General features: G+C 39.5%; 4 protein-coding genes across 4 annotated transcripts; 3 read left to right on the top strand and 1 right to left on the bottom strand.

The window, feature by feature from the left end:
• Positions 1 to 7,183: 7,183 nt before the first annotated feature.
• On the top strand, positions 7,184 to 7,864 carry LOC126702810 (uncharacterized). The gene has a single exon (XM_050401668.1). It carries the CDS (start codon positions 7,184 to 7,186, stop codon positions 7,862 to 7,864), a length of 681 nt encoding a protein of 226 aa, XP_050257625.1.
• An 84-nt stretch (positions 7,865 to 7,948) lies between these two features.
• On the top strand, positions 7,949 to 8,794 carry LOC126702809 (uncharacterized). The gene is made up of 2 exons (XM_050401666.1): positions 7,949 to 8,212; positions 8,294 to 8,794. The coding sequence occupies exons 1-2, from the start codon at positions 7,949 to 7,951 to the stop codon at positions 8,792 to 8,794; spliced, it is 765 nt and encodes a 254-aa protein (XP_050257623.1).
• Positions 8,795 to 9,748: 954 nt separating this feature from the next.
• Positions 9,749 to 11,188, top strand: LOC126702808 (uncharacterized). Its single transcript, XM_050401665.1, has one exon. It carries the CDS (start codon positions 9,749 to 9,751, stop codon positions 11,186 to 11,188), a length of 1,440 nt encoding a protein of 479 aa, XP_050257622.1.
• A 5,379-nt stretch (positions 11,189 to 16,567) lies between these two features.
• Positions 16,568 to 18,891, bottom strand: LOC126702097 (polygalacturonase-like). Its single transcript, XM_050400719.1, has 4 exons — positions 18,370 to 18,891; positions 17,566 to 17,855; positions 17,235 to 17,463; positions 16,568 to 17,010 (listed from the first exon to the last, which is right to left on the bottom strand). Exons 1-4 carry the CDS (start codon positions 18,805 to 18,807, stop codon positions 16,792 to 16,794), a joined length of 1,176 nt encoding a protein of 391 aa, XP_050256676.1. The 5' UTR covers positions 18,808 to 18,891; the 3' UTR covers positions 16,568 to 16,791.
• Positions 18,892 to 25,133: the final 6,242 nt, after the last annotated feature.

Below are 25,133 nucleotides of genomic sequence, written 5' to 3'. Positions count from 1 at the left end.
TTCTATCCTTTAAATATCAGTTAAAATGGGGGGGGGGGGGGGGGATGGATTTTGTTATTCTCTAATACAATTGATATATGTTGCCTTATAAGTTCAACCAAGGACATGTGCATGCTTGCACTTCGACAAGGACAAGCCACATTACAATGGTCAATGGACCCAAAATTACTAGTTGTACCAGGCTTCGCCAATGAGCAGGGAAGGATGGTCTTTTGCTAAAGAATAAATTTTTGTCCACAGAATATTCAATAAACCAATTAAGTTTTATAGTTCAGTCTTCAATACATCGACAACACAAGTTGCTCACTGTTTTGGGCTCAAATTTCAGGGTTTCCCTGTTGCATGCAATGTTAGTTACACCAATAAATCCCACCCACTCCCAGTTTAGTTACCTAAAAACAAAGAGAAGTACTATTTTTTTTAAATTTATAGAATGGAGGAAAATTAAGATCAGGGAGCATTAGCATTGAGGTTGTAAAATACCCAAATTGATATTTTACATCCAAACATGCCCAAATTGCATTTTACCCAGATTGGTATGACTAAACTTTTTTAGCAACTTTGAACATGAAGTTGATATATTTAAAAAGAGTCTGAATTTGGTAAGGATGATTGGGGTGTAAAATCCATGTTTTACATCATTTAATAAGAGATTGTTACATCAATATTTTACTTAAAACTTAATATATCTTACCACATACATAATAATATCTTAATAATCTCACAATTAAGTTGGATTTTCAAATGGATATTGGAATTTATTGAGTGAAGTTGTGCCTATTTTATAACATGTAATATGATAATGTGGCATATTGAGATTGGAGAGGTAAAAATTGGGTTTTACACCACATATCCTTATAGAATTTAATTCATTTTTAAGAATTACTGTAGCAGCGTTTGTGAAATATATAATATATATTTTTTTATTCTCTCTCTCTCTCTCTCTCTCTCTCTCTCTCTCTATTTAATGACTTTTCTTTTCTTTTCTCTTTCTTTATATTATTTTATTGTGTAATTATACTATTTTAATATATTAGATGTTAAAATAAAAACTGAGATGTTAAGGGCTCGTTTAATAAGAGATTTCTAGTATCATTGTTGTTGTTTTATGAAAATACCTATAGATGAAAAAATGTATGGAAATACGTGTAATATTGTTTAAACATTAAAAATTGTTATTTAAACCACAGTACCAAACATCCCCTAAATATATTGTAAAGTGAGATGATATAATATATAAAGTAACTTTTTAGATGGTAAAATAACAATTTTAATGCAAACCCCGACGTGTTCACATCCAGCCCCTAATAGTTAAAAGTTAAAACCTTTCAAATTCTGTATTCTTTTGCTTCGTCTAAGCAAGCTAAAGCAATAGTAATTCCCACTATAAAACCCTTTTTTCTTCTTCACAAAAACTTTTTTTTAACACTTTTAAGTTTTAACCAAATGCTTGGCACTACTTGACAGTGTCCAATGTGATTTATTGTGCATTTGGAAGTAGTTTGTTGCTTATTTGAAAGTCTCTTAAAGTATAATAATTTACATTAAAAATAAATAAAAATAAGACATTTAAAAACTGTACTTAAGTAAATGAAATTATGAGAATTGCAAAGTTACGTACTCAATCAACAATCAAACTATTGTACAAATGCAGGCATTGTGTGAACAAAAGATTTATTTCAGGACTCTATTTGTTTATTTTAATTAATTGAACAAGGGCTTTAACTATTGTTGCAATCCAACTAGTTCATGCATTTGATTAATTTGCTAACGTTGAAAAGGATTTTAGACACTAATAATCTCATTACTTTAACTAGCTAGGTCAAAATAGTATCAATAATGGGAAAACTGTGGCACGCCGCAATTTCATGTTCAATGATGAACACTTATTTCATCAACCATTTGCTTAGAATGAAAATCAAAGGAAAAGGTAGTTGACTAATGACTAATCATGGGAGAAAATGGGCAAATGCCCATTTCAAAAAAAAAATTTAGCATTTTGCCCCATTTCCCAAACTAATTAGGGAAATGCCCCTATTTTGAAACTCGATTTTCTCAAAATCGAGTTATAAAAAAAAAAAAAAAAATCTGGAGCTCTATAGTGGCGTTTTAAGGAGCCTATAGTGACGTTTTAAGGACCTACAGTGGCGTTTTGTAATCCGATCTCCATGAAGTCGAGTTACATGCAATTTTTTTCTTTTTTTTACCTATAACTCGACTTCATGGAAATCGGATTACAAAACGCCACTATAGGTCCTTAAAACGTCACTATAGGATCCTTAAAAACGTCACTATAAGGCTTAACTTGATTTTGAGAAAATCGAGTTTCAAAAGAGGGGCATTTTCCTAATTAATTTGAGAAAGAGAGCAAAATGCTGGATTGTTTTTTTGAAATGGGCAAAAACCAATTTTTTCCTCATGTGATAAAGTACCTTAGCCGCCAGTTTTTTTCTAACCAAAAAATATATATATATATATATATATATTTATACAATCGTATGTGAAGATGAATTGATAATGATGTGAGGAAGTGAATATTTATATATATATATATATATATATATATATATATATATAGACACACACATACTATTTCTTATCCCGTAGCAGATGCTACTTTGGATTAGATTAATCCCTTCAAAATTATTTGTTCAAATTCTTAATTAGTGATTGCTTAATTGCTATCCTTTCAATATTAGTTAAAATTGGACAACAGATTTCTTTATTCTCAACCAAGGACATGCTTGCACTTCCTTGTTGTACCAGGCTTGGCCAATGAGCAAACAAGGATGGTCTTTTTCTAAAGAATAAATTTTTGTGTTCAGAATATACAATAAACTAAATTTTCTTAGTTCAGTCTTCAATACATTGGCAACACAATCCAATCACTCTTTTTGGCCTTGTTTCAGGGTTCCCCTGTTGCATACAGTGTTAGTTAGCGGAGGTAACTACCTAACTACCCACGTGATGATGTGATGTGCGTTGAGATTCATGCACACCTACGGTCCATATGGTTAGGCATATGATTTTATTAATTCAACCATTTAGGATTTGACACTTTGCACAAATTACAATATCTTAAGAGCATTCTTATTAAGTGTGCTAAAAATGCTAAATGTTATTTTTTAGCATTTTTGGCACCTTAAATGATAAAAACACACCTATATTAAATATGTTAAATTTTTTAAAGTTTTAGCATCAAGCTACAATAGAATCTCATTTTTAGCTACAAAGAGAAGAAGATAGAGTGACAGGAAAGGGAGAGAGAGAAATGAATTAAAAAATGAATAGTTTTTAGCTAATAGAAAAAATAAAACCTTTAATATAGTGTGTATTGTAAAACCAGTTGTTAAAATTAATAAAGTAACATTTTGAGATGTTAAATGTTAAAAAATTTAGCATGCTTGATGAGAATGCTCTAACGGTGAAACTTAAAAAAAAAAAAAAAAAAAAAAAAATTGTACACAATGTTGTGAACGTACTTAATTAGCTTAAAATGATTAGTCTTCCACTTAGAAGAGCAAGATAAGGAAGGTAGATATGTTCAAAAACTAATGTCTCAATAATCTAAGAAATTAAAAAATTGTGAATTTAATAGGGATAAAGTAGAGATAATGTTCAAATTCAAGACCCCACTTATTATTAAAATAAATTACCGTTTGTCCTAAAGTTTTAAGAGATTATAAAATAGTGAATTTAATTGATTATAATTATTCAACAAACATTCTAATAAGATACACAAATCAATGTTATAGAAGCAAAATTCGAATTATGCTATAGATTGCCAATAATAGAGGCTTTAATGAAGAGGCTAACCTTTATTTTTTGCCATTTTGTTCCATGTCCGCATGACAAATCAAGCTTTCAAGCTTGACACAAGTCGACTGATCAAGAATTGCGGATTTTGTTTTTGGCTGAAGACATTCTATTTTAAGCCAGCTGTATATAAATAGGGTTTTTTTTTTTTTTTTTTTTTTTGTGTGATTGATGGGAGTATAAATAGGTTTTTGTGATCCTAATGGATCTATTTAAAGACTGATTGAACCTCACTTTAAATAAGACGTTAGAGCAGAAACCTAAAGAGATTCAAAGAGAAAACCTAAACCTTCCCCTATTGTACCTGGGAAAGTTTAGTACACAAGAGGAGATTTTGCAATGACTTTTGTGAGCCAACAAGGATCATCTATAGCACCATATTGAAGATTTCTTAGACCAGTGGCAGAGCCACTTGAGGATTGAGGGGGGGCCTTGGCCCGTCCAAAATTTTTTAAAAAATAATTTTTTTTTTGAAAATATCCTAAATAATTTGAAAATTTTTAAATAACCTTATCATTTTGGTCCTCCATACCTGATAATATATATTTAAGAAAGTCTAAAAATAAACATAATTTTCATTTAAATAAAATACAATCCATAAATACATATATCAACAAATTACAATAATTAAACATTTAATATCTTTAAAATGAATACATAGGTATTTTAACAATTACCTCAACAAATAAAAGGGAAAAAAAAAATCTTATTTTCATCCCAACACATCTAAGGCTTATTTGTACATAGCAGTAGAAAAATTGAAAAGTAAAAAACTTTGTTAATGTGCCGCACCACCAAGTCTCCCACACAGTTGTAGAAACATTTTGCCTCACACAAGTGACTCTCTCTCTCTCTCTCTCTCTCTCTCTCTCTCTCTCTCTTTGTTGGCGACTTGGCGTTTGCCTTTTTTTATTTATTTATTTTTTTTTCTTTTCAGTTCTTTCCTTTTCATCCTCCCACTACTGCTGTAGTTTATTTAAAAGTAAAAGTTCTGTACTGTGTGACTAAACTAGACAAGAAAGAGTGAAAGATTGAAACTTCTGTGCCGTGGCCCCTCATCCCCTGACTGTGCAGTGCTCTATGCCCCTAGCTGACCAGCTAACCCCTTTTTTTTAACTCTTTCCCGAGTACTTTGCATTTGCTTTGTTTTGATTTTTTTACTTTACTTTTTATTTATTTCTTTTTTATATCCTTATAATATATTATATATTATTATAATAATCAATATATTATATACCGAATGGCATTATATATTTTAAATGAACTCATAAATTATCTTGATTAGTTGATTAAAATATACAATTTATACTACTATATTAACATGTATTTAGTTGTTTATTATATTTTTTACGCATTGACATTTGAATGTTTGTTTGTCTTTTATTTAGCAATCTTTGGACTATTGTTTGTCATTTTATTTTATGAGTGATAATTTAATTTGATAAATCTAGGTTCATGGACAAGTTTAGGACTATTGACTCATTCTTCAAAAAAAAAAAAAAAAATGAACACAGTAATTTAGAAAATAATACACTTTTGGGTTCTAATGTTGAAGTGTCAACTTCTGATTATAGTATTTAATAGTACACTTTTGTTTATAGCACATATTGAGTTATGAAGTATTGTACATTATTATTTTACATTTCATACACAAAAGTGTGTGTGTGTGTGTGTATATTACATGGGGTCTGAATACTGAGGGTCTTAATCGAGGAATAATCTTCATAACCTAGGCAAAGGAGGGAAAACGAATTTTGAGGACTCCATTTAATCGAGGAGGGTAATAGTATCAGGACAATTGTTATCCCTTAAAGGCCCAAGGAGAGGAAAAGAGATGGCAGTGAGGACAAGGATGGTGGGAGGAAGCTTCCTGAAGGGTATACCTCTCACCTCCACATTCAATGCTCTCCACCAACCTTATTAGCTGCATTAATGTGGAAATGACCATTGAATAGTAACTTTACATCTATCATCTCCTTCTACCACCTTTAGTAGAGTTTTGATGGGACAAGTATCCTGAAAAATGGTTGGGAACGTATAGGTGGGGGGCTGAGATGCATGGAGAAATGTTATAAATGGAAAGGAATCCACCAGAAAAAGGGGATGAATATTTTCTAAGTACTTATAAAAACATAAAAAAGAACAGTGAATAACTTGGTGTAAAACCTGAACTATATCTATATATAAGTAATTGATTCTCGGACTAGCCTAAGGAGGTCATTATCCCTGTACGACACTGAGGTACCTAGACCCAATTGGGCCCTGAGTTCAGGCCCAATAGCATGGCCTCGTTTCTCAAATCTCTGCTTTAAACTACCTTCCTAAATTACTAGTTTCAAATCTCGTCCCCTAACCGGTGCTCGGCATAAGTTTCCTGGACAACTAAGAAGGTCGTATGTCCAGACGTACCATAACGTGCTCGGCAGTTCCCAGGAAACATCACTACCGAGCATATCAACTTGAGTTGGAACCAAGTTCCAAAGTCATAATCTTAGCATTCCACTCTCACCTAAACACCCACTTACAACGGATAATATTGGACCTCTGATTGCACTAACAATGGCAGTAATCATGACTTCCCCACTAGTTTAGGCTTATAAATAACAGAAGTTGAGGAAGAAGAAGGGGTTCAGAAAAAAGGAGAGAAAACAAGAGAGAAAGGGAGAAACAATATCACTTTGAGTCTCTGTGCCGAGAACGACCCAAAGTAGGAAATCCTAAAACCCACCTCATAAATAAGTTGTGAGCCCAAGTGAAGTTAGGCCCAATAATTTCATTTCCGGCACGCACAATTGGCGCCCACCGTGGGGCCATCCTACGAAGCTGTGGTTCGACTGAGACTCAAACGCGGGAAATGTCCGAATGGCGTTCGGGAGGCCAAACCGAGAGCGGATCGATAGGATCTTCTCGGGGTTCCACATGGTGGGAAAGAAGGCAGAAAAGACGTGAGGATAGGGAGCGTGTGCGAGGAGAAGAAGAATCTGGCCTGGGAGAGGGATCAGACCAGACTCACCGAACGATGTCCGGTGCCTCGGGACACGGGCAGCGTGATGCTAGAGACCAAGAACTGAAGCGGTTGCGTAGACTGGTGATGGATCTAGAGTTGGAAGCAAGGGGTCGGCGCTAGGGAAGGAACCGAAACAACCGAGCAAAGGGGGGAGATAGCGTGGGAAATCGGGGCGAAGAGGGCTCTCGCCAGTCCGGTCAGTGACGATTCCAGGACTGGTCACTTTCCCGAGAATCACGCTGACGCAGGAACCACTCGTACTCCCGAGAGACGCGTCAGAACCGGAACCGTTCACGTTCACGTGGATATGACGACCGAGGCTCGGATTCACCAGAGGAACGACGAACCCACAATGCTGCCATGGACGCCATGAGCCGGGCCTTACGAAGAGTTGCTCGGTCACCCTTCTCAAATGAAATTGAACAGGCCCCTATGCCGAGTCCGTTTACACGGTCGCCATTCAATTTCTACGATGGGAAAACGGACCCTGTGGAGCATGTCAGTCATTATATCCACATGATGTCCTTGCACGCACACAATGATGCGCTGATGTGTAAGGTATTCCCCTCTAGTCTCGGCTCCACAGCCTTGAGATGGTTCAATGGATTACGGAAAGGTTCCGTTCGCAGCTTCGCCGAGCTGATCCAGGAGTTCGGCACTCGATTCGTGACGTGCAGCCGAGTGCCGCAACCGGTGGACGCGCTACTTTCCATGAAAATGAGGGTCGGTGAGACCCTTCGGAGTTATGCTAGTCGATATTGGGAACTTTACAGTGAGATCGGTGGGGGGAATGAGAAGATTGCGGCAAGCACCTTCAGGATGGGACTTCCCGAAGATTCCGAACTACGGGAGTCGCTAACGAAGAGACCTCCCGAGGATATGAGGCAACTTATGAGGCGTATTGAGGAGTATAAGCGACTTGAGGATGATCGGCTGCAGAATAAGGGGAAGGCCCCGTTGCTCGGTAGATCTCGACAGGGCATTATTCCGACAAGACCAAAAAAGGACTACAGGATGCAGGAATCAGAAGCGCAAATATAAGGAGTGAATGTGGCGTTCAAAGAACCGGTGCATAAAATTTTAAATCGGATTAAGAACGAGTCGTTCTTCAGGTGGCCGAATAAGATGGGGGGCGACCCATCTCGGAGGAATCAAAACTTGTACTGCACGTACCACAGAGATAAAGGGCACACCACTGAGCAGTGCCGGGTATTAAAAGATCACTTGGGGCAACTAGTAAAGGCAAGGTATTTGAAGGAATTCGTAGTGGATTCTGGTAACCGAGATGTCGGCCAGGGTGCTCAGCAGAAAAGGAATCCCCTCCCACCACCGTTGGGAGTGATCGAGGTCATCCATGCCGCCCCGAGGAGTGTGGCCGCTGATAGGAGGGTATTGACGGTGGCTTGCGCGGAGGGGGAATCATCCGAGAAAAGGATGAAAGTAGGTCGGTAGACAATCTCTTTTGACGAGGAAGATTTGGAGGGGACGATCCAACCTTATGATGATGCGTTGGTAGTAACAACACGGATAAGCGGCTTCTTGGTGAAAAGAGTGATGATAGATCAGGGAAGTGGAGTTGATGTAATGTACCCAGATTTTTTCGAGGGGCTCGGACAAAAGAATCAGGACTTGGTGAAATATGACACGCCGCTGGTCTCGTTTAACGGAAGAGTCGTGATCCCCGAGGGTCAAATTTCTCTCTCGGTGGACATGGAAGGCAAGGAAGTAATGGTAACCTTCATAGTAGTCAGGTCATTCTCGCCGTACACTGCAATCCTAGGAAGGCCGTGGATTCACGCAATGAAGGCTGTTTCGTCCACCCTGCACGTGAAAGTCAAATTTCCCATCGAGTATGGAGTTGCCGTGGTACGAGGAAACCAGCGAGTGGCTAGGCAGTGTCTGGTCGCCGTGGTCAGGTGGAAGGGCGAACAGGTTGGACAAACGGAAACCACCGAAAGAGAAACTTTATAGCAATTACAGAAGCTCCGAGGAGAAACAGGGGCAGACGGTGCCGAGGAGGTTTTGAAGGTTAGAATTTTTCCAAATACTGACAGGTATTTCCAAATAGGCACGAGCTTGAATGACCGAGAGAAGGTAGAGATGTTGTTATTCCTTTTGCAGAATGTGGATGTCTTTGCTTGGAGTCCATACGAAGTGCCCGGCGTAGATCCTGAGTTCATTGTCCATAAGCTTAACGTGGATCCATCGTTCCCCTCGAAAAAGCAAAGGCCGAGAAGATCATTGAAGGAGCATGTTGACGCGGTAAATTTGGAAGTCCAAAGGCTGAAGGAAGCAGGAGTGATAAGAGAAATATTCTTCCCGGAATGGTTAGCAAATACAGTGGTAGTGAAGAAAAAGAACGGCAAATGGAGGGTTTGTGTGGACTTCACAGACTTAAATCGGGCATGTCCTTAAGATCCGTTCCCAATGCCCAAGATTGATCAATTGGTAGATGCCACATATGGGCACCCGAGGATGAGCTTCTTGGACGCTTTTCAGGGGTATCACCAGATCGCCCTGACACCCGAGGACCAAGAAAAGACAGCATTCATTTCCCCGAGTGCAAACTATCACTATGAAGTCATGCAATTTGGGTTGAAAAATGCCGGGGCCACTTACCGGCGGATGATGACGAGAATGTTCCGAGAGAAAATTGGGTGCACGGTAGAAGTGTACATTGACAATATGGTGGTAAAGAGTAGATAGGAATCCCGGCATACGGAAGATCTCTGAGACGTATTCAAGGTATTTCGGCATCATAAGTTGCGTTTGAACGCCGAGAAGTGTACTTTCGATGTGGGGCCTGGTAAGTTCTTGGGGTTTCTGATCTCTACCCGGGGGATAGAGGCCAACCCCTACTAAATAGATGCCGTGAATCACCTCAGACCGCCGAGCAATCCCAAGGAAGTACAGGTATTAACCGAGATGTTAGCCGCCTTAAATCGATTCATCTCCAAGTTCGCTAATCGCTGCAGACCATTTTATCAACTCCTGAAGAAGTGGAAGGGGTTTCAGTGGGATGAGGAATGCGACAAGGCCTTTCAAGACCTGAAGGAGTACTTGGCACAAGCGCCCATGTTAACGGCCCCGGAGTCCGGAGAAGATTTATTTATGTACCTCTCGGTGTCCAATCACACCGTGAGTGCTGTATTGCTAAAGGACCGAGGAGTGCAGCAGTCGGTGTATTACATAAGAAAAACTTTAGTAGATGCTGAGACGAGATATCTGCCCTTGGAGAAGCTAGTATTGGCTTTGGTGCACGCCACAAGGAAGCTGCCGCATTACTTTCAGGCTCATACTGTGTTCGTCCTCACCGAGTATCTCCTGCAGTCATTGTTAAAAAGATCAGACTTCACGGGCCGAATAGCCAAGTGGGGAACTCGGTTGGGTTCATTCGACATAAGGTACAGGCCGCGAAGCTCGGTGAAAGGACAGGTTCTTGCTGACTTCATTGCAGAATTCACCCCCAAGGACGATGGGAAGATAATCTGTAATGTAGAAAATCGCCCGTGGAAGGTGTTCGTGGACGGCGCTTCGAATGCTATGGGGGCCGGAGCCGGTATTGTCATAATCACCCCTGAGGGCATACGATTAGAGCATTCCTTCAGATTGGGATTCAGGGCCTCTAACAATGAAGCCGAATACGAGGCCTTTCTAGCCGGATTGAGGGCCGTATTGTGTCTAGGTGCGAAGGATGTGGAGATTTATTCAGATTCTCGGCTGGTTGTTTATCAAATCCTAGGAAGTTTTGAAGCTCGGGACTCTCGAATGAAAGCTTATCTGAGTATAGCTAAGCAAATCATTAGCAAGTTTGGGACAGTGAAGGTAGCCCAGGTAGGTTGGGCACAAAACAGACACGCTGACTCGCTAGCCACGTTGGCCTCGTCGACTACCGAGGAGATTCCTTGGCTCATCAAAGTAGAACTTATAGGGGAGCCAAGTATCGGTATGGAAGATAATTGTAACCCTGCCGGGGTTGAGGTGGCCGTGGTATCAGTAACCAATCCGTGCTGGATGAACCTAATCATAGATTTCCTGGCCGAGGATAAAGTTCTGGATGATGAAAAAGAGGCCAAAAAGATTTGTCGAGTGGCTCCCTGGTATTGGCTGTCGGCAGATCGCAAATTGTACCGGAGGTCTTTCGCAGGCCCGTACCTTTTATGCTTACATCCCGATAAAGTAAATGAACTTCTGACCGAGCTGCGTGAAGGAGTGTGTGGCGGTCATGTTGGGGGGCGATCTTTAGCACACAGGGCGATGACCCAAGGGTTTTGGTGGCCGCAGATGCAGAAGGATGCAGCGAAATATGTCCGGAGGTGTGAACAATGCCAAAAACACGCCCCTCTAACAGGGTTCTTGGGGTGAGCGGGTCCTTGAACAAGAACTTCTTCTTGGATAGCCTTGTGAGCTAACTCTCGGAGACGCCGAGACACGCGCTCCGTAGACTCGTCCCGCAGAGGCTTTAGCTCGTCCGAGCAGGTGTAGCGCTTTTCGAATTCCCTCGCCTTGCCGGTAGTAAGCTTCGGCGGTAGAAAATTTGCGTACCGAACGTCTATATACGACAAAAGTGGACTGTCAACTAACAGCGCCTGTTTGAAGGACTTCCAGGTAGAATAAATGGGTTCTACTCCGAGGATCAGATGCGAGGCTCGGAGCTGTCCATCCCAGTGCACAAATATCTCAGAACGAAGGGTGAAATTCAAGTCTCTGACGTGGACCGTTCTGATGTCCGGGATGAACACTTTACCGTCTGCAAAGGAACGAGATGCAACATCAACAACCAGTAATAAAAAGTTACTTCAATAAAAAGAAAAGGAAAAACAGTTGAGTCAAATATTGGTACGAACCCACTTCACGCCGTAAAAGGGGGCAGGGGCTCTCCCCGGCAAACCAGTTGCTGCGCACCCGGACAAACTCCCCGGCAGAGTTCCTATTCGAATCGGGTAGGCATGATATCAGCCGTACCCGATTATCCCTAGTTTTTAGGTAATAGTTGGAGGTTTTATTCCTACAGAGACTGTACATGTGGTTTATGTCATGGTGATCCAACTGTAGATCAAAAGTGCGATTCAACCTACTGACGCAGCTAACTACCAGGTAAAAATTGGGAGAGAGCTGGTCGGGGCACAGCCCGTAGTACCTAAGTGTGTTGGTCAAGAGAGGGTCCACGAGGAACCTAACCCCACCCTCTAGAATTTCCATTAAAGGAAAAAAAGCTGTACCGTACCCTCTGTGGAAAGCGATTTCGCTCTCGTGGCAGTAAGCCACATCCACGTCACCGGGGATATCAAACTTTCGCCTAAAAGTGGCCAAAGCCGCCGGGGCCTCCAGGAGATAAGAGTAACCCATTTTTGAAAACTAATACTATGAGATAGAACTCGTAGAAAGAAGCTGAAGAAAAAGGAAGGGGAAGAGAACTTACTTTGGGCTCTAAGGAAGAAAGGGACTCTGGGCTGGTGAGTAGGCGCTCAAAGGAGTGATCGGCAGAGAATATGCTCAAGAAATAAGAGGTGAAAAAGTGAAAGAATGTTCTAAAAAGAGCTATTTATAGGAGCGGAAGAAGACATGGGAACGTTTAAACAGCAATAAATGGGCACGATTCACGAAAGACCCTTCGAATGCCAAAGTTAATCGACACGCGCGCCGCTTCGGTTCACGAACCGTTAGGCAATAATGACAACTGAACCTGGCACTCCAGAATAGCGTGCCTTTTGAGAAGAGCATTAATGGGTAGCCATACCCGCATAAGTCCCTGGTCGTAGGGCTTTCGAAAGAAGGCCTGGTCGGTTCCTTGATTCTTCCCGGCAGCCGGGCATGAATCAAGGGGGGGCTAATGTACGGCACCGAGGTACCTAGACCCAATTGGGCCCTGAGTTTAGGCCCAATAGCACGGCCCCGTTTCTCAAATCTCTGCTTTAAACTACCTTCCTAAATTACTAGTTTCAAATCTTGTCCCCTAACCTGTGCTCGGCATAAGTTTCCCGGACAACTAAGAAGGTCGTATGTCCAGACGTACCATAACGTGCTCGACAGTTCCCAGGAAACATCACTACCGAGCATATCAACTTGAGTTGGAACCAAGTTCCAAAGCCATAATCTCAACATTCCACTCTCACCTAAACACCCACTTACAACGGATAATATTGGACCTCTGATTGCATTAACAATGGCAGTAATCATGACTTCCCCACTAGCTTAGGCTTACAAATAATAGAAGTTGAGGAAGAAGAAGGGGTTCAGAAAAAAGGAGAGAAAACAAGAGAGAGAGGGAGAAACAATATCACTTTGAGTCTCTGTGCCGAGAACGACCCAAAGTAGGAAATCCTAAAACCCACCTCATAAATAAGTTGTGAGCCCAAGTGAAGTTAGGCCCAATAATTTCATTTCCGGCACGCACAATCCCCAATTGTTGTTTAAACTACACCTTTCTGTTACTCTGGAATTTTCGGCCTTAAACTTGGCCTTAGTTTAGAATTGCACTTGAATTAGTTTCTCACTCTCTTTAAACATTCTATTGTTTGGGCTTGATTCAAAGGACAAGGTACCACTAATCTAAATAGGTTTGGGTCTTTATTTTTTGAGTCCATACATACATACATACATATATATATATATATATATATATATATATATATATATATGGCCCTCTCAAAGATAAATTTCTGGCTCCGTCATTGTCTAAGACACTATACATGCTATTGTTCCAAAGTTATACTAAATCATTTAAGGGACGTTGTTGTAGTTAATTAGTCATAGAGTGGAGATTCATGCACATTAAAGAAGGTTACTGAGAAGTAGTCCAACCAGTTTGGAGCTGCTATTAGTAGTTAAGTTCTAGTATAGGTAAGTACTTTGGATTAAGTATATCCCTTATAATTGTAACCTCAATATATGTCAGTGGGTTTTCAAGTGAGTGATGACTTATATATCATTCATTCAGTTTTTTTTTTTTTTTGGTTAGGATTTTCCACGTCGTGACCATTTCGCGCTATGTTTTAAAATTTATTTTCTCACTACATGAAATTTAGTTTTAGCGACATCTATGGTTGCATGTGCCTATTAGTCTTTAATTGGACCATTGCATAATTTGACTAATTAACTAACTTGAGTAATTGATTAAAATTGAATTGGGATCAAAATAAACCCATCATACTTTGATGCAATGTTCAATGCCCCTGGTAAACAGTAAACACGCTCTTGAGCCCCATGTTGTCTAGTTATAAACCTCGTACCCTATTCTCCAGTGGATTCTGGAAAGCCAGAGTTTGAAGAGTAGTACAAGCCCCAGCGACGTTAAAGAAGAAAGCAAAAACAGGAAATTAAAATTTTGGCTGTTTGGGTAGTGGACTAGTGGGAATTTTTTTTATTTGGGGAGAAAACATAAATTATTTTATTAAATTAAATAAATCAGTTTGAAGCATCAACAAGTAATTGGACCTAGACAAAAGAAAGCACCTCCTCCATCCAAACTACAAGACCCAATACAAGTTTTGCATGCCTCCTAGGATGCATGGATACTTTGTTGGGTTACATGTGTGAGTGAGAAGTCCCACATTGAATAAAGATGAGAAAAATGAGTAGTTAATATAACATAATTGAGCACATACCCATAGGGCTTAGGCCTTTTTGGGTTAAAGTGTGTATCTATATGTTATATTAATTACTCAAGGAAGCTCTCCAAAGTGTTTATCTACCCAACAAGTGGTATCAGAGCCCATGGTTGTGTGCGGCGAAGGTGGTGAGGTGTTCATGGTCCCTACCCAGCGGGGACAGAGAAAGCCTAAATGGCCCACTCACAAAGATCCTGGAGAAAAAAAAAGAAAAAGAAAGAAAAGAAAAGCCCAACAAAGGAATATTGCTAATGGTGCTAAATAATGGTGTGGTACGAGGTTCCCATGGACATGGACGTGCGGGGTTCACATGGATGTGCATGCGGGGTTGACACGTGGTTCCCATGGATGGCGTACAAGAGACCCATGGATAACGCGTTGATGAAGTGAAAAGCCCATTGGGCAAGGGGGAGTGAGTAGGACTTGTTCATGGCCCACAGAGAGGTCTTGAAGCCCATAGAGAGGCAGACTTACACGTGAGGGGGAGATTGTTGGGTTACACGTGTGAGTGAGAAGTTCTACATTAAATAAAGATGAAAAGAATGAGTGGTTAATATAACATAATTGAGCACATACCCATTGGGCTTAGGCCTTTTGGGTTAAAATGTGTCTCTATATGTTATATTAATTACTCAAGGAAGCTCCCCAAGGTGTTTATTTCCCCAATATACTTCATTTTTGCTCACGTACCTGAATCTGATACGTATCATACAGGTATAGTACAAATACCTCTAGATACATACCCAATTATTATTATTTTTTAAAAATGCCAATACATTTAGGATACACCTATGATATGACAAGGATATCGTTCTAACACAACCCCCGATAGTAAGAGATACCCTGAACTTGTAAGAATTTTTATTTATATGTTTTATATATTGGTTTCAATGTTGAACACTTACCTAGTTATCTATTATTTACTCTTTTTGATCTTGGTTTGTATTCTAAACATAATTTGATGGCCATAGATTGACTTTATTATTCATTATTGCTTTTATATTTATATATGCTTAACAATATATAAAATAAATGCTTACAAAATATAAATAAAGTATATTTAATAAGTTATTAATACATATATCTCTAATGTACTATACCCTAAGTTTTTTTTAAAAAAATGTTGTATCCTTATACCTGTACCCGTATCGTACCCATACTCGTATTGATAACTCTGCATCATAGCATGCCTCACAACAGAAAAATCACACTCATCAAATTGACTCAACAGAGAACTGCCTTCCACAAACACGGCCATTAACTGTGAGCAATTTCAATCTCAATTCTGTAGAGCATTTAGAACATTCTTAGAGACACCGGCCTTGCAAACAATCAGTCAAAACCCGATATACAATGCGAGTTGCAGACTTGAAATCACGGCTTCCAGTTCTATCTCCATGGGTGTTCTTGTTTTAGCAATCCTATCAATCATTGCCATTTGCCACCATAGGTTATCCCATGTCGTTCCGAATTATAGTTGTTTGGATATCTGAGAAGATAGCTCCATCCACATTCAGTTTTACTTGGCTGTCATGAACGCACCACCCATGTTCAATAACATGTTTTCTCCTCAAATTCTCCAAAGTTGGGATTGCAGTATGAAGAGCTCGCCACCCAGAAGATTTTAAATGGGCTATTCATAGTAAAGCGCTCATGAGTGTTGAGACCCTAGATTTATTTGTCTAGTAAATTGTCGATTCCTCCATTGCCTTGGCATGTTAGAGAATTTGGAATTTTGAGTAGGGATTAATTAATTTCAGAAAAGACCTTTTAACGTGCTAGATTTACTGTTCCCTGAGGTGTAAATTATATATGCTACGTAATTTTTTTATAATAAAAAAGTTGTCAAGTTACTGAAATATTTCCATCAATGTAATGTAATTAATCCACTAAACACATAGATCACTAGAAAACTAACTAAAGTCAACAAAAGGACCAACAATGCACCTTTTTTAAACTTTAGAGACTAATAATGCTCAATGGAAATTTCATAGACCAAAAGAGCTTAGTAACAAACTTTATGAATCAACAATAAATTATTAAAAAAAAAATAAAAAACAAACACAATCATATCTCTTATAAAAATTCAATATACAAAGTACAAATACCCAAATAAAGGTTTCAAGTTTTAACATTATATTTTGATTGCAATGTCAGGCAAGCTTCAAGAATGCCCAGTGGGCAAGCACTGCCACAGGCTCAAGCAATCAACTTATCACTCAATGACCTATCACACTAACCTTCATATTACAAAAACAAAAAATGTGTACAATATTTTTCCCTAAGGATGAAAGGACAGGAATGTAGGTTCCTTTTCTATCCTTCATAGATATGGATTTTGTATAATTTTTTTCCCCTCTACAAGCAACTTGTAGGCTGGACAAAACCAGCAGATGTTCCAGCAGCATGGCTACACGAAGCTTGGGCTACTTGATTCTTGTAAGTGAGCTTTACATTTTCCAATCTTATTCTGGAGCATGGATTCCCCGGACTACAATCAAATTTCACAGCAACCTCTGTTGCTGATGTTCCATGGATGTCTTGGTATGTCACATCACTAATCTGAACTCCAGAAACCTGTTAAAAAAATAAAAAATAAAAAAATCTATATGTCAATTTACCACTTGATAGTAGTATCATAGCATGCAAGCTCCAACTAAAAAATTCTTATGCTCATGGGAACTAAAATTTTTAGAAATTATTTTGTGTGATTTACTTGAAAATGTTTCGCCTTTTCAAAAGAAACCATATCTTGGTTTAAACTATATTTGTATGCAAAATAAGCGTTAAAAAAATATTACCTGACTAGGGCAACCTTTGTTGCCAGGGCAGTAATTTTGGTCAATTACTATAGGATTCTGGACATTCGTCATAACGGCATGTTGGAATAGAATGTTCCTAGCAAACCCATTACTAGGCCTTCCCCAAGACTTAATCCTCACTCCATTCTGAGTACCAGTAAAAATAACTGTCTTAATTGTCACATTTTGTACACCAGCCTCTTGTTGATCCTTGCCTAGACTCCCAATGCTGTACCAATTAAGTACACAAATGGGATCAATTTAGCATCTCCAAATAATATAGTTGTTTCAAACATGTAATATTTTAAAGAAGATTTAAAAAATTAAATACCTAATTCCATGCCCAGGTCCACATGCAACATTCTCAATCCACAAGTTAGTTGTACCAGGGCCAATTGAGATGCAATCATCACCAGTCTCGATCTTGGAGTTAAGAATTGTGACACTTGAAGATAATTGAACGTGAATTCCATCGGTGTTTGGACTGTTTCCGGCAGCGGTGACCCTGATACCTTGCATTTTCACATTGTGGCAGCCATTGACAACTATGTGAAACATTTGGCTGTTTAGGGAGGTTAATGCATGTACCACAATGTTGTTTGAATTTGAAAATTCCAGTGTCTGCTTGCATACACACAAAAAAATGTTCCAATTATTGTTGTTTTAAAACTTACAAATAAAGTAAATATATGGAGTATTTCTCTAAATCAACTATAAACATAACTATAAATATATGGAGTATATATGTTGACCTTAACGGGATACACTTTTTTTTTTTTTTTTTTTTTTTTTTTTTGAGAAAGTTAACGGGATAGACTTTCAATTGAAGCAACATCAACAAGTGCACAAAATTAAATATTCTACTCCATCACATGGGATTATTCTCAGTATAGTCGATACGATTTCCTTGAAATTTATTTGAATATTACAAAAATCTCCTCCGAAACCAAGAAGAGCAAAATCAGTCAAAAGTTCAAACGAAAATCAAAACAGTAAATCCCACCCACTCCCAGTATAAACTATAAAGAGATCTTTTAAATTTTTTTTTTAAGAATAAAGTGGAGGAAAAAATTAAGATCACCACAAGTTAAACTGTAAATATGTAAGAAAAGGCAATTTAGTCATTTGCACATACCGTGGCTCCCGAAGGACAACTATTGCCAGAGGCTTTGCAAGCCCACAAACCATTGCCTTGGCCATCAAGAATTCCACCAGATATGGTAACCCCATCAACATGTTCAAACACAATCCAGTTTCCAGTATTTCCAAGGATCCTATAGTCTGATGGAGCCACAAGGGTCCCAGCTATGCGCATAATGATAGCATTGTTGTTGCATGGTCCACTGAAAACCAGTTGCCTTAGATAGAACCTTCCAACTGGCACATAAATAATTGCAGGCTTTACTGAGGCACAAGCTTTTGTCCATGCACTAACAAAAGCCTGAGTCGAGTCCGATTTCCCATCAGCTTTGGCTCCCAAACTCACCACATTGTATGTCATAGGAGAAGCTAGCACTATGGAAATGAACATAGAGAGAAGTGTTAAGACTAGAGAGCTTCTGAGGTATGCCATTTTGGTTAATTTGGATGAGAAAATAATGTGTCTGTTTGTAACTTCGTGTGTCTGTGTATAAGTGTAAGAGAGAGAAGAAGTGGCTTAGTGAGTTTAGAAGTTGAGAGTTGTGGAGGTGATGAGGAAGATGAAGTGTTTAAGGGTATTTATAGGATTTGAATGTACATTTAGTTTCTCACTTTACCTGATACATGGCTTGCATTTTTGGATTGAGATTTGGATGCTTCTACTAATTTTTACAATAGCTGAGTATGTAATCCAATGATTTTAAAATTGACAAACTATCATTATCAATGCTTATATTATATTTATAAATTTTGTATTGTCTATCATGTTTATCCGTTTATGGATTAATATATTATGGTCATTGGTCTCCCCCTAGATCTATTTTCTAGATAATAAGCCTAAATTGGAAGCAAAAATAGGTCTCTGCTTGATTGTATTTGCCCAATTGGATGCACTGATCTATTTTCTTGACTGGACTTCAATTACTTCTTGGTGACACAAGGTTGCAATATAACCGTTTTTGGGGAGTGGGGAGGCGTTAAAGTAAGTTTGCATTAAAGAGATAAAATACTGGATGTTTTGTCACACAACCACGGTTCATCTATATATTCTCTAATACACAAGTAACACAACCTTTCACCGACTTTTCTAGGTTGGAGTTGTTTCAAAATCTGTCATTTTGTTTTTGGAGTTAAGTTACATATACAGCCTCTAATTGTAGTCCTACTTTCCTGGATTTTCACTTTTTTATATATTTATTGCAGTACTTTATATTTAGAAAAATGACTTTTTAAATATGAGGTCCCAATATTGTCCATCCCTAGCAGTTGTATAAGACTAAAGAAAACAAACAATAAGAGAGAATAAAAAAAGAGCATTGTCAAAATAATACATGAAAACCTGGCTACGACAAAGGAGATAGGGTACGTGATCTCGACCTATAGTTCTGAAAAGGACTAACGGAAGTACATGGACCTTGTTGCTTTGGATGTTAGATTTGCAAAAGCTTTGTTATAATATATTACAAAAGAAGGGAATGAAAGTAGTGACCATTAACGTGACAAAGCAAACAAAACATCCCCCCAGGCCCCAAGCCAATTTCCTTATTCTTGTTTCCGGGTGATATGTTATGTAAAGCACCTTTCTTTGCTTTAAGCACAAGATCAACACCTCCTCCTCTTAACTCCAGCCCCTATCAATCATTCACAGTCCCATACCCTCATACACATCATCAGCTTTTATTTTTTCTTGGTCCCCCTTTTTCTTTAATCTGTTATTGGCTAATTGACTTGTACATAATCTCTTAAAGGGACGTTTAGTTCGCGGTGATGTGCCTTTGATGTAATGCATATTATGATAATGTGACATGATCTCCTAAGAGACTTGGATTTGTAATATAGTCCACCAAATGAATTAATGTTTCTGCATGTTTCATTATTGGATTCTTCCATATGTTTGTTTGTATATTTAATGAATTCTAGCTTCTACTAGATGAGTAGTGGGTACTATATGATTTATTTACTTTGTCCATTACGTAAATACCAAGAATAATTTATGGTTAGTGTAAGGTACCGTAACCGCATGATGATCATCTAAAACTGCCCTATCCATCTTTATTGGATACGTTTAACAGCTACAAGTACTAGTACATATTTGGTATGCTATTATTGTAATTTGGAACACCTCATTATTATTATTTTTTTTTTTTTTGAGAAAACGAAACAGTGCTTTTCATTAAACAGGCATTACGCCTCTGTCCTGGATTACATATTGCAGAGCATTATTATCAATGTCCTCCATCCACACTCGTGGTTCATACAAACTTTTTGCTAGTTTTGCAAGTTGGTCTGCTACTTTGTTTCCCTTGCGCCGAATATGAGAGTATGATGCTTGTCTCAACCTGGTTGAAAGGCTTCGTGCTTCATCTATTATGTGTCCATACGTAGTCAAACAGGGCTGTTCTGCTTTGAGGTGTTTGATGATAACCTCCGAATCCCCTTCAAGCACCACATCTTGGAGACCTAATTCGATGGCGAATAGGATCGCTCTTCTGCATGCCAGAGCTTCTAAGGCAGCAACCGTTGGTGGAAGACTGATTCGTTCTGACAGGGAGGCGATAACCATGCCTTCTGAGTCACGAGCTACTACACCCAAACCTGCCGTGTCCGATTCAATGAAAGTAGCTCCATCAAAGTTTATTTTGTAGGCTGGATGTGGTGGAGGCCGCCAATGGGTTGAGTGAACCACCACGTTATCTTGTATTGAGTGATCCTGCACCGAATGGAACTCTTGTAGCCGTTCCACAGCATCAGTGAAGATTTTTTCCCCTGGCAAGGAAGTGGACCCAACTCTTTTTGCATTCCTATTGTACCATAGACTCCATCCCATGTAGGCAAACAATTCAGCCATGTGTTGGTTTTTTTGTGCAAGAATTCCTTGAAATAAATCACGGAAACTTACAAACTTTTCTGATATGAATTTTCTGCAACATTCAAAATCCCACCAGACATGCTTCACTGATTGGCAGCCCCACAAAGCATGTAAGCAATCTTCATCTTCTTCTCCACATTGATCACACGTTGGGTCTGTCACTATTTTCCGCCTCTGCAAGTTCTTCTTTGTTGGGAGTGAATCATTAACTGCCCTCCAAATGAAATGGCGAATTTTATTTGGGATGTTCAATGACCAAATCTCATTCCAGAATTGTTTGTGGGCCGTTGGGTTGGAGGGGCCATGACAAGATTCTTCAGCTTTTCTTAATAAGACTCGGTAAGCTGATTTGGTTGTATAGTGTCCTGACTGAGTTTCAGCCCAAATTAGCTTGTCATCCGTGGCTTCTAAGCTCAAAGGGAGCTTCATGATTGCATCCGCTTCATGAGGGAGGAATTCATTACGTATAATATCTTCAAGCCAACACCTGTTTTCCTCATCTATCAAGGCACATACTCGACTGTTGTTGGGAAAATTCTTCTGAGGAGAAATGACTCGGCTGGAATGCAAGTCAGGCAGCCAACTGTCCCCTCGGATCTGAACTGATTTCCCATCCCCAATCCGCCATTTTGAACCCCAACGAACCACCTTTCTAGCTTGCAAAATACTTTGCCAAGCGTAAGAACCTTTCTCCTTCACCCCCTCCTCTAGTATTGTGCAATTGGGAAAATACTTTGCTTTAAAGACTTTGTAAAACAGTGAGTCTTTGTTGTGGAGCAGCCGCCATATCTGTTTTCCCAACATGGCTAAATTGAAATTCTCTATCTCCTTAAAACCCAATCCTCCTTGACACTTCGGCTTGCATAATTTTTTCCATCCCACCCAATGTACCTTCCGCGCTTCTCCCTTATAACCCCACCAGAATTTTCTAATTAAGGACTCAATATCCTTGCATAGACTTTTTGGGAGTTTGAAACATGCCATGGTGTAAGTGGGCATGGCTTGTAAAACCGCTTTTATAAGGACTTCTCTTCCACCTTGTGACAAAAGCCTCTCCTTCCAACCCTGCATTTTGTGCCAAATCCTTTCTCTAATATAGCTGAAGCTTTGTTTCTTCCCCCTTCCCACAAAGGAGGGTAAGCCAAGGTATTTATCATAGTTGGTTGTGGTTGCCACTCCTAGCAAGTTTTTTATCTCATCTTGCATCACTGGCTCAGTATTAGGACTGAAAAAGAGTTGGGTTTTGCCTCGGTTTATTTGCTGCCCAGAAGCCTCCTCATATTGCTTCAAAATGTCCAAGATGTGTGTGCACTCCTGTGAATTTGCCCGGCAAAAAAGCAAGCTATCATCGGCGAAGAACAAGTGTGAGATTTTTGGAGCTGCATTACATAGCGAGACTCCTTTGATTGCCCCTGACCTCTCAGCTTGTTGTAGGAGAGAATGTAACCCCTCTGCACACAATAGGAACAAATAAGGGGATAATGGATCCCCTTGGCGAAGACCCCTTTTGGGGGTGAAGTTGCCTCGGGGTTCACCATTAACCAAAATAGAAAAAGAGACAGTTTGAATGCAAGATAGAATGAGAGATATCCATCTTTTGTCAAAACCCATTTTTTCCATTATTTTTTCTAGGAACACCCACTCCACTCTATCATATGCCTTACTCATATCCAGTTTAACGGCCATGTATCCTGTTTTCCCAGTTTTTTTTGTTTTGAGGTGGTGAAGTGTTTCATGGGCTACAAGGATGTTGTCTGTGATTAATCTATCTGACATAAAGGCACTTTGTGACTCTGACACCAATTTTGGCATGAATTTCTTTAGGCGGTTGGCTATTGTTTTGGATACAATTTTATATAAGACATTGCACAGGCTTATGGGACGGAAATCCGTTGCTTTTTCTGGTGATTTTGATTTAGGTATAAGTGCTATATAGGTGTGGTTTAGGCTAGCAGACATGTTACCCGAGTTCAGAATAGTCAAAGAAGCATCAATAATATCTTGTCCAATAAATTTCCAACAGGATTTGAAAAAAATGGGAGACATACCATCAGGACCCGGAGCAGTTAAAGGTTTCATCTGCTTTAGAGCAAATTCAACCTCCTCTGCTGTGAAATTTCGTATCAACTCAGAATTCATACTGGGAGTAACCCTTGTGTCAATCCCTTGCAGGATCTGATCAAAATTGGTGGGCGATGAAGATGTGAATATTTGCTGAAAGTGTTCCACCAATCTGTCCCCAATTTGATTGTCATCTGTCACCATTGTGCCATCTTCCAAAATCAACTTGGAAATAAAATTCCGTTTATTCCGTTGTGTTGCTCGACTATGGAAGTAGCTAGTGTTCATGTCTCCACTCTTCAACCAATCCGACCTTGATCTTTGGTGCCACAAGCACTCTTCCTTCACCATGAGCTCATACACTTCGCCTCTTAGGATCCGAACCTGTTCGTGATTAGCACCATCCATAGACATGGATTCGGCTTGGACTAACTTTTTCCTCTTTTGGGTTAGCATATGGCGAATATTCCCAAAACTCAATCTGCTCCATTTTTGTAAGCTTGACTTGCAAGCCTCAATCTTGCCTGTAATCCTCCCAACCGGATCTCCATAGTTATGACCATCCCATGCTCTCTTGATAACTCCCTCACATGCTTCCTCTTTTAGCCACACCGCCTCAAAACGAAAAGGCCTGGATTTTTTATAGAATCTAACATTTTCATCATCAGAACATAACCACAAAGGACAATGATCAGATAAGGTACCTCCAATATGATGAATGCGTACTGTTGGAAACAAATGTATCCAATCTGGAGTAGCCACCCCTCTATCCAAACGTATCCATGTCACTTCCCCCTCAAATTGATTATTACACCAAGTGAAAGGTGTACCGACAAAACCCAAATCCCGGAATCCACAAAAGTCCAAAGCTTCTCTAAACTCTCTCATTTGTCTTTCTGGTCTTTCACGGCCCCCCTTCTTCTCTTCAGCTTTTATGATCTCGTTAAAATCCCCCACACACATCCATGGTAGGTCCAATTTTAGACTAAGGTGTTTTAGTAGTGCCCAAGAATGTTCCCGGTTGGCTGTTGTTGGATTTCCGTAAAAACCCGTCAACCGCCAGGCGTCATCCATTCCTGGGTTAACTACTGCATCAATGAAGCTTGGTGCTGAATCCAGGACTTTGAGATTGATTCCATCCTTCCAATATAGAGCCAACCCGCCTCCTGTATTAATCCGTGGTTCTATGAAAACATTCTCTAGATGGAGCTTTGAGCAAAGAGTTTTAAGCTTGCGATCCTTTACTCTTGTTTCCATGAGGAAGAGAATGGTGGGCGAATGTTTGTTCACCAATTCGGTGAGTTCATGAACTGCCCATGGTTGGCCCAAACCACGGCAGTTCCAGCTGATGCAATTCATCGTCCCTGGCGGGGCTGATGAGCAGCCTCCGCCAATTCAAAATTTTCATCATTGCCACTTTGAGAAATCTGTTGCCGTTTGTTGGGACCTTCAAATGCTGCGCTTGAGTCAAGTATTCCACGTTTTTTTACCAGACAAAGCTCTGAAACCGGGGCTGCTGTGTTTGAAGTTTGCCGTTTTTTCCGTGTCCAAGTGGTGAGGCTACGTGTTGTGGTTGGACTTGGATTGGAAGCCCTAGCTGACTTGGGTTGGTCACGTGTGTCACTTAAAATTTCCTTGCATAAGTCTGTGTTGTTGGCACGTGTTTTACAATCCCCTGAATTTTGGACCGTTTCCTTTCTATTGCCTCGTGTTTTCAATGCCCCATTATGCTCCTTTGATTCCGTATTAAATTCCTCATAATTCGATTGATTGGCTGAATCGGTATTGATGGTAATTGAATGTATTTGACATTCATGCTGCTGAAGGTC

Source organism: Quercus robur, chromosome 10 (assembly GCF_932294415.1).
Source record: "Quercus robur chromosome 10, dhQueRobu3.1, whole genome shotgun sequence".
Taxonomy (NCBI): domain Eukaryota; kingdom Viridiplantae; phylum Streptophyta; class Magnoliopsida; order Fagales; family Fagaceae; genus Quercus; species Quercus robur.
This window is presented reverse-complemented; position numbering and strand designations above follow the sequence as displayed.

Excerpts from the sequence above, each read along its gene's own strand:
- LOC126702809 (XM_050401666.1), top strand. The coding sequence starts at position 7,949 with ATGGGGGGCGACCCATCTCGGAGGAATCAAAACTTGTACTGCACGTAC. Across the intron at positions 8,213-8,293 it reads GTGTGGCCGCTGATAGGAGG|GAAGATTTGGAGGGGACGAT; the intron begins GTATTGACGGTG and ends TCTTTTGACGAG.
- LOC126702810 (XM_050401668.1), top strand. The coding sequence starts at position 7,184 with ATGGACGCCATGAGCCGGGCCTTACGAAGAGTTGCTCGGTCACCCTTC.
- LOC126702097 (XM_050400719.1), bottom strand. The coding sequence starts at position 18,807 with ATGGCATACCTCAGAAGCTCTCTAGTCTTAACACTTCTCTCTATGTTC. Across the intron at positions 17,856-18,369 it reads GTTGTCCTTCGGGAGCCACG|ACACTGGAATTTTCAAATTC; the intron begins GTATGTGCAAAT and ends GTATGCAAGCAG. Across the intron at positions 17,011-17,234 it reads ACAAAGGTTGCCCTAGTCAG|GTTTCTGGAGTTCAGATTAG; the intron begins GTAATATTTTTT and ends TTTTTTTAACAG.
- LOC126702808 (XM_050401665.1), top strand. The coding sequence starts at position 9,749 with ATGTTAGCCGCCTTAAATCGATTCATCTCCAAGTTCGCTAATCGCTGC.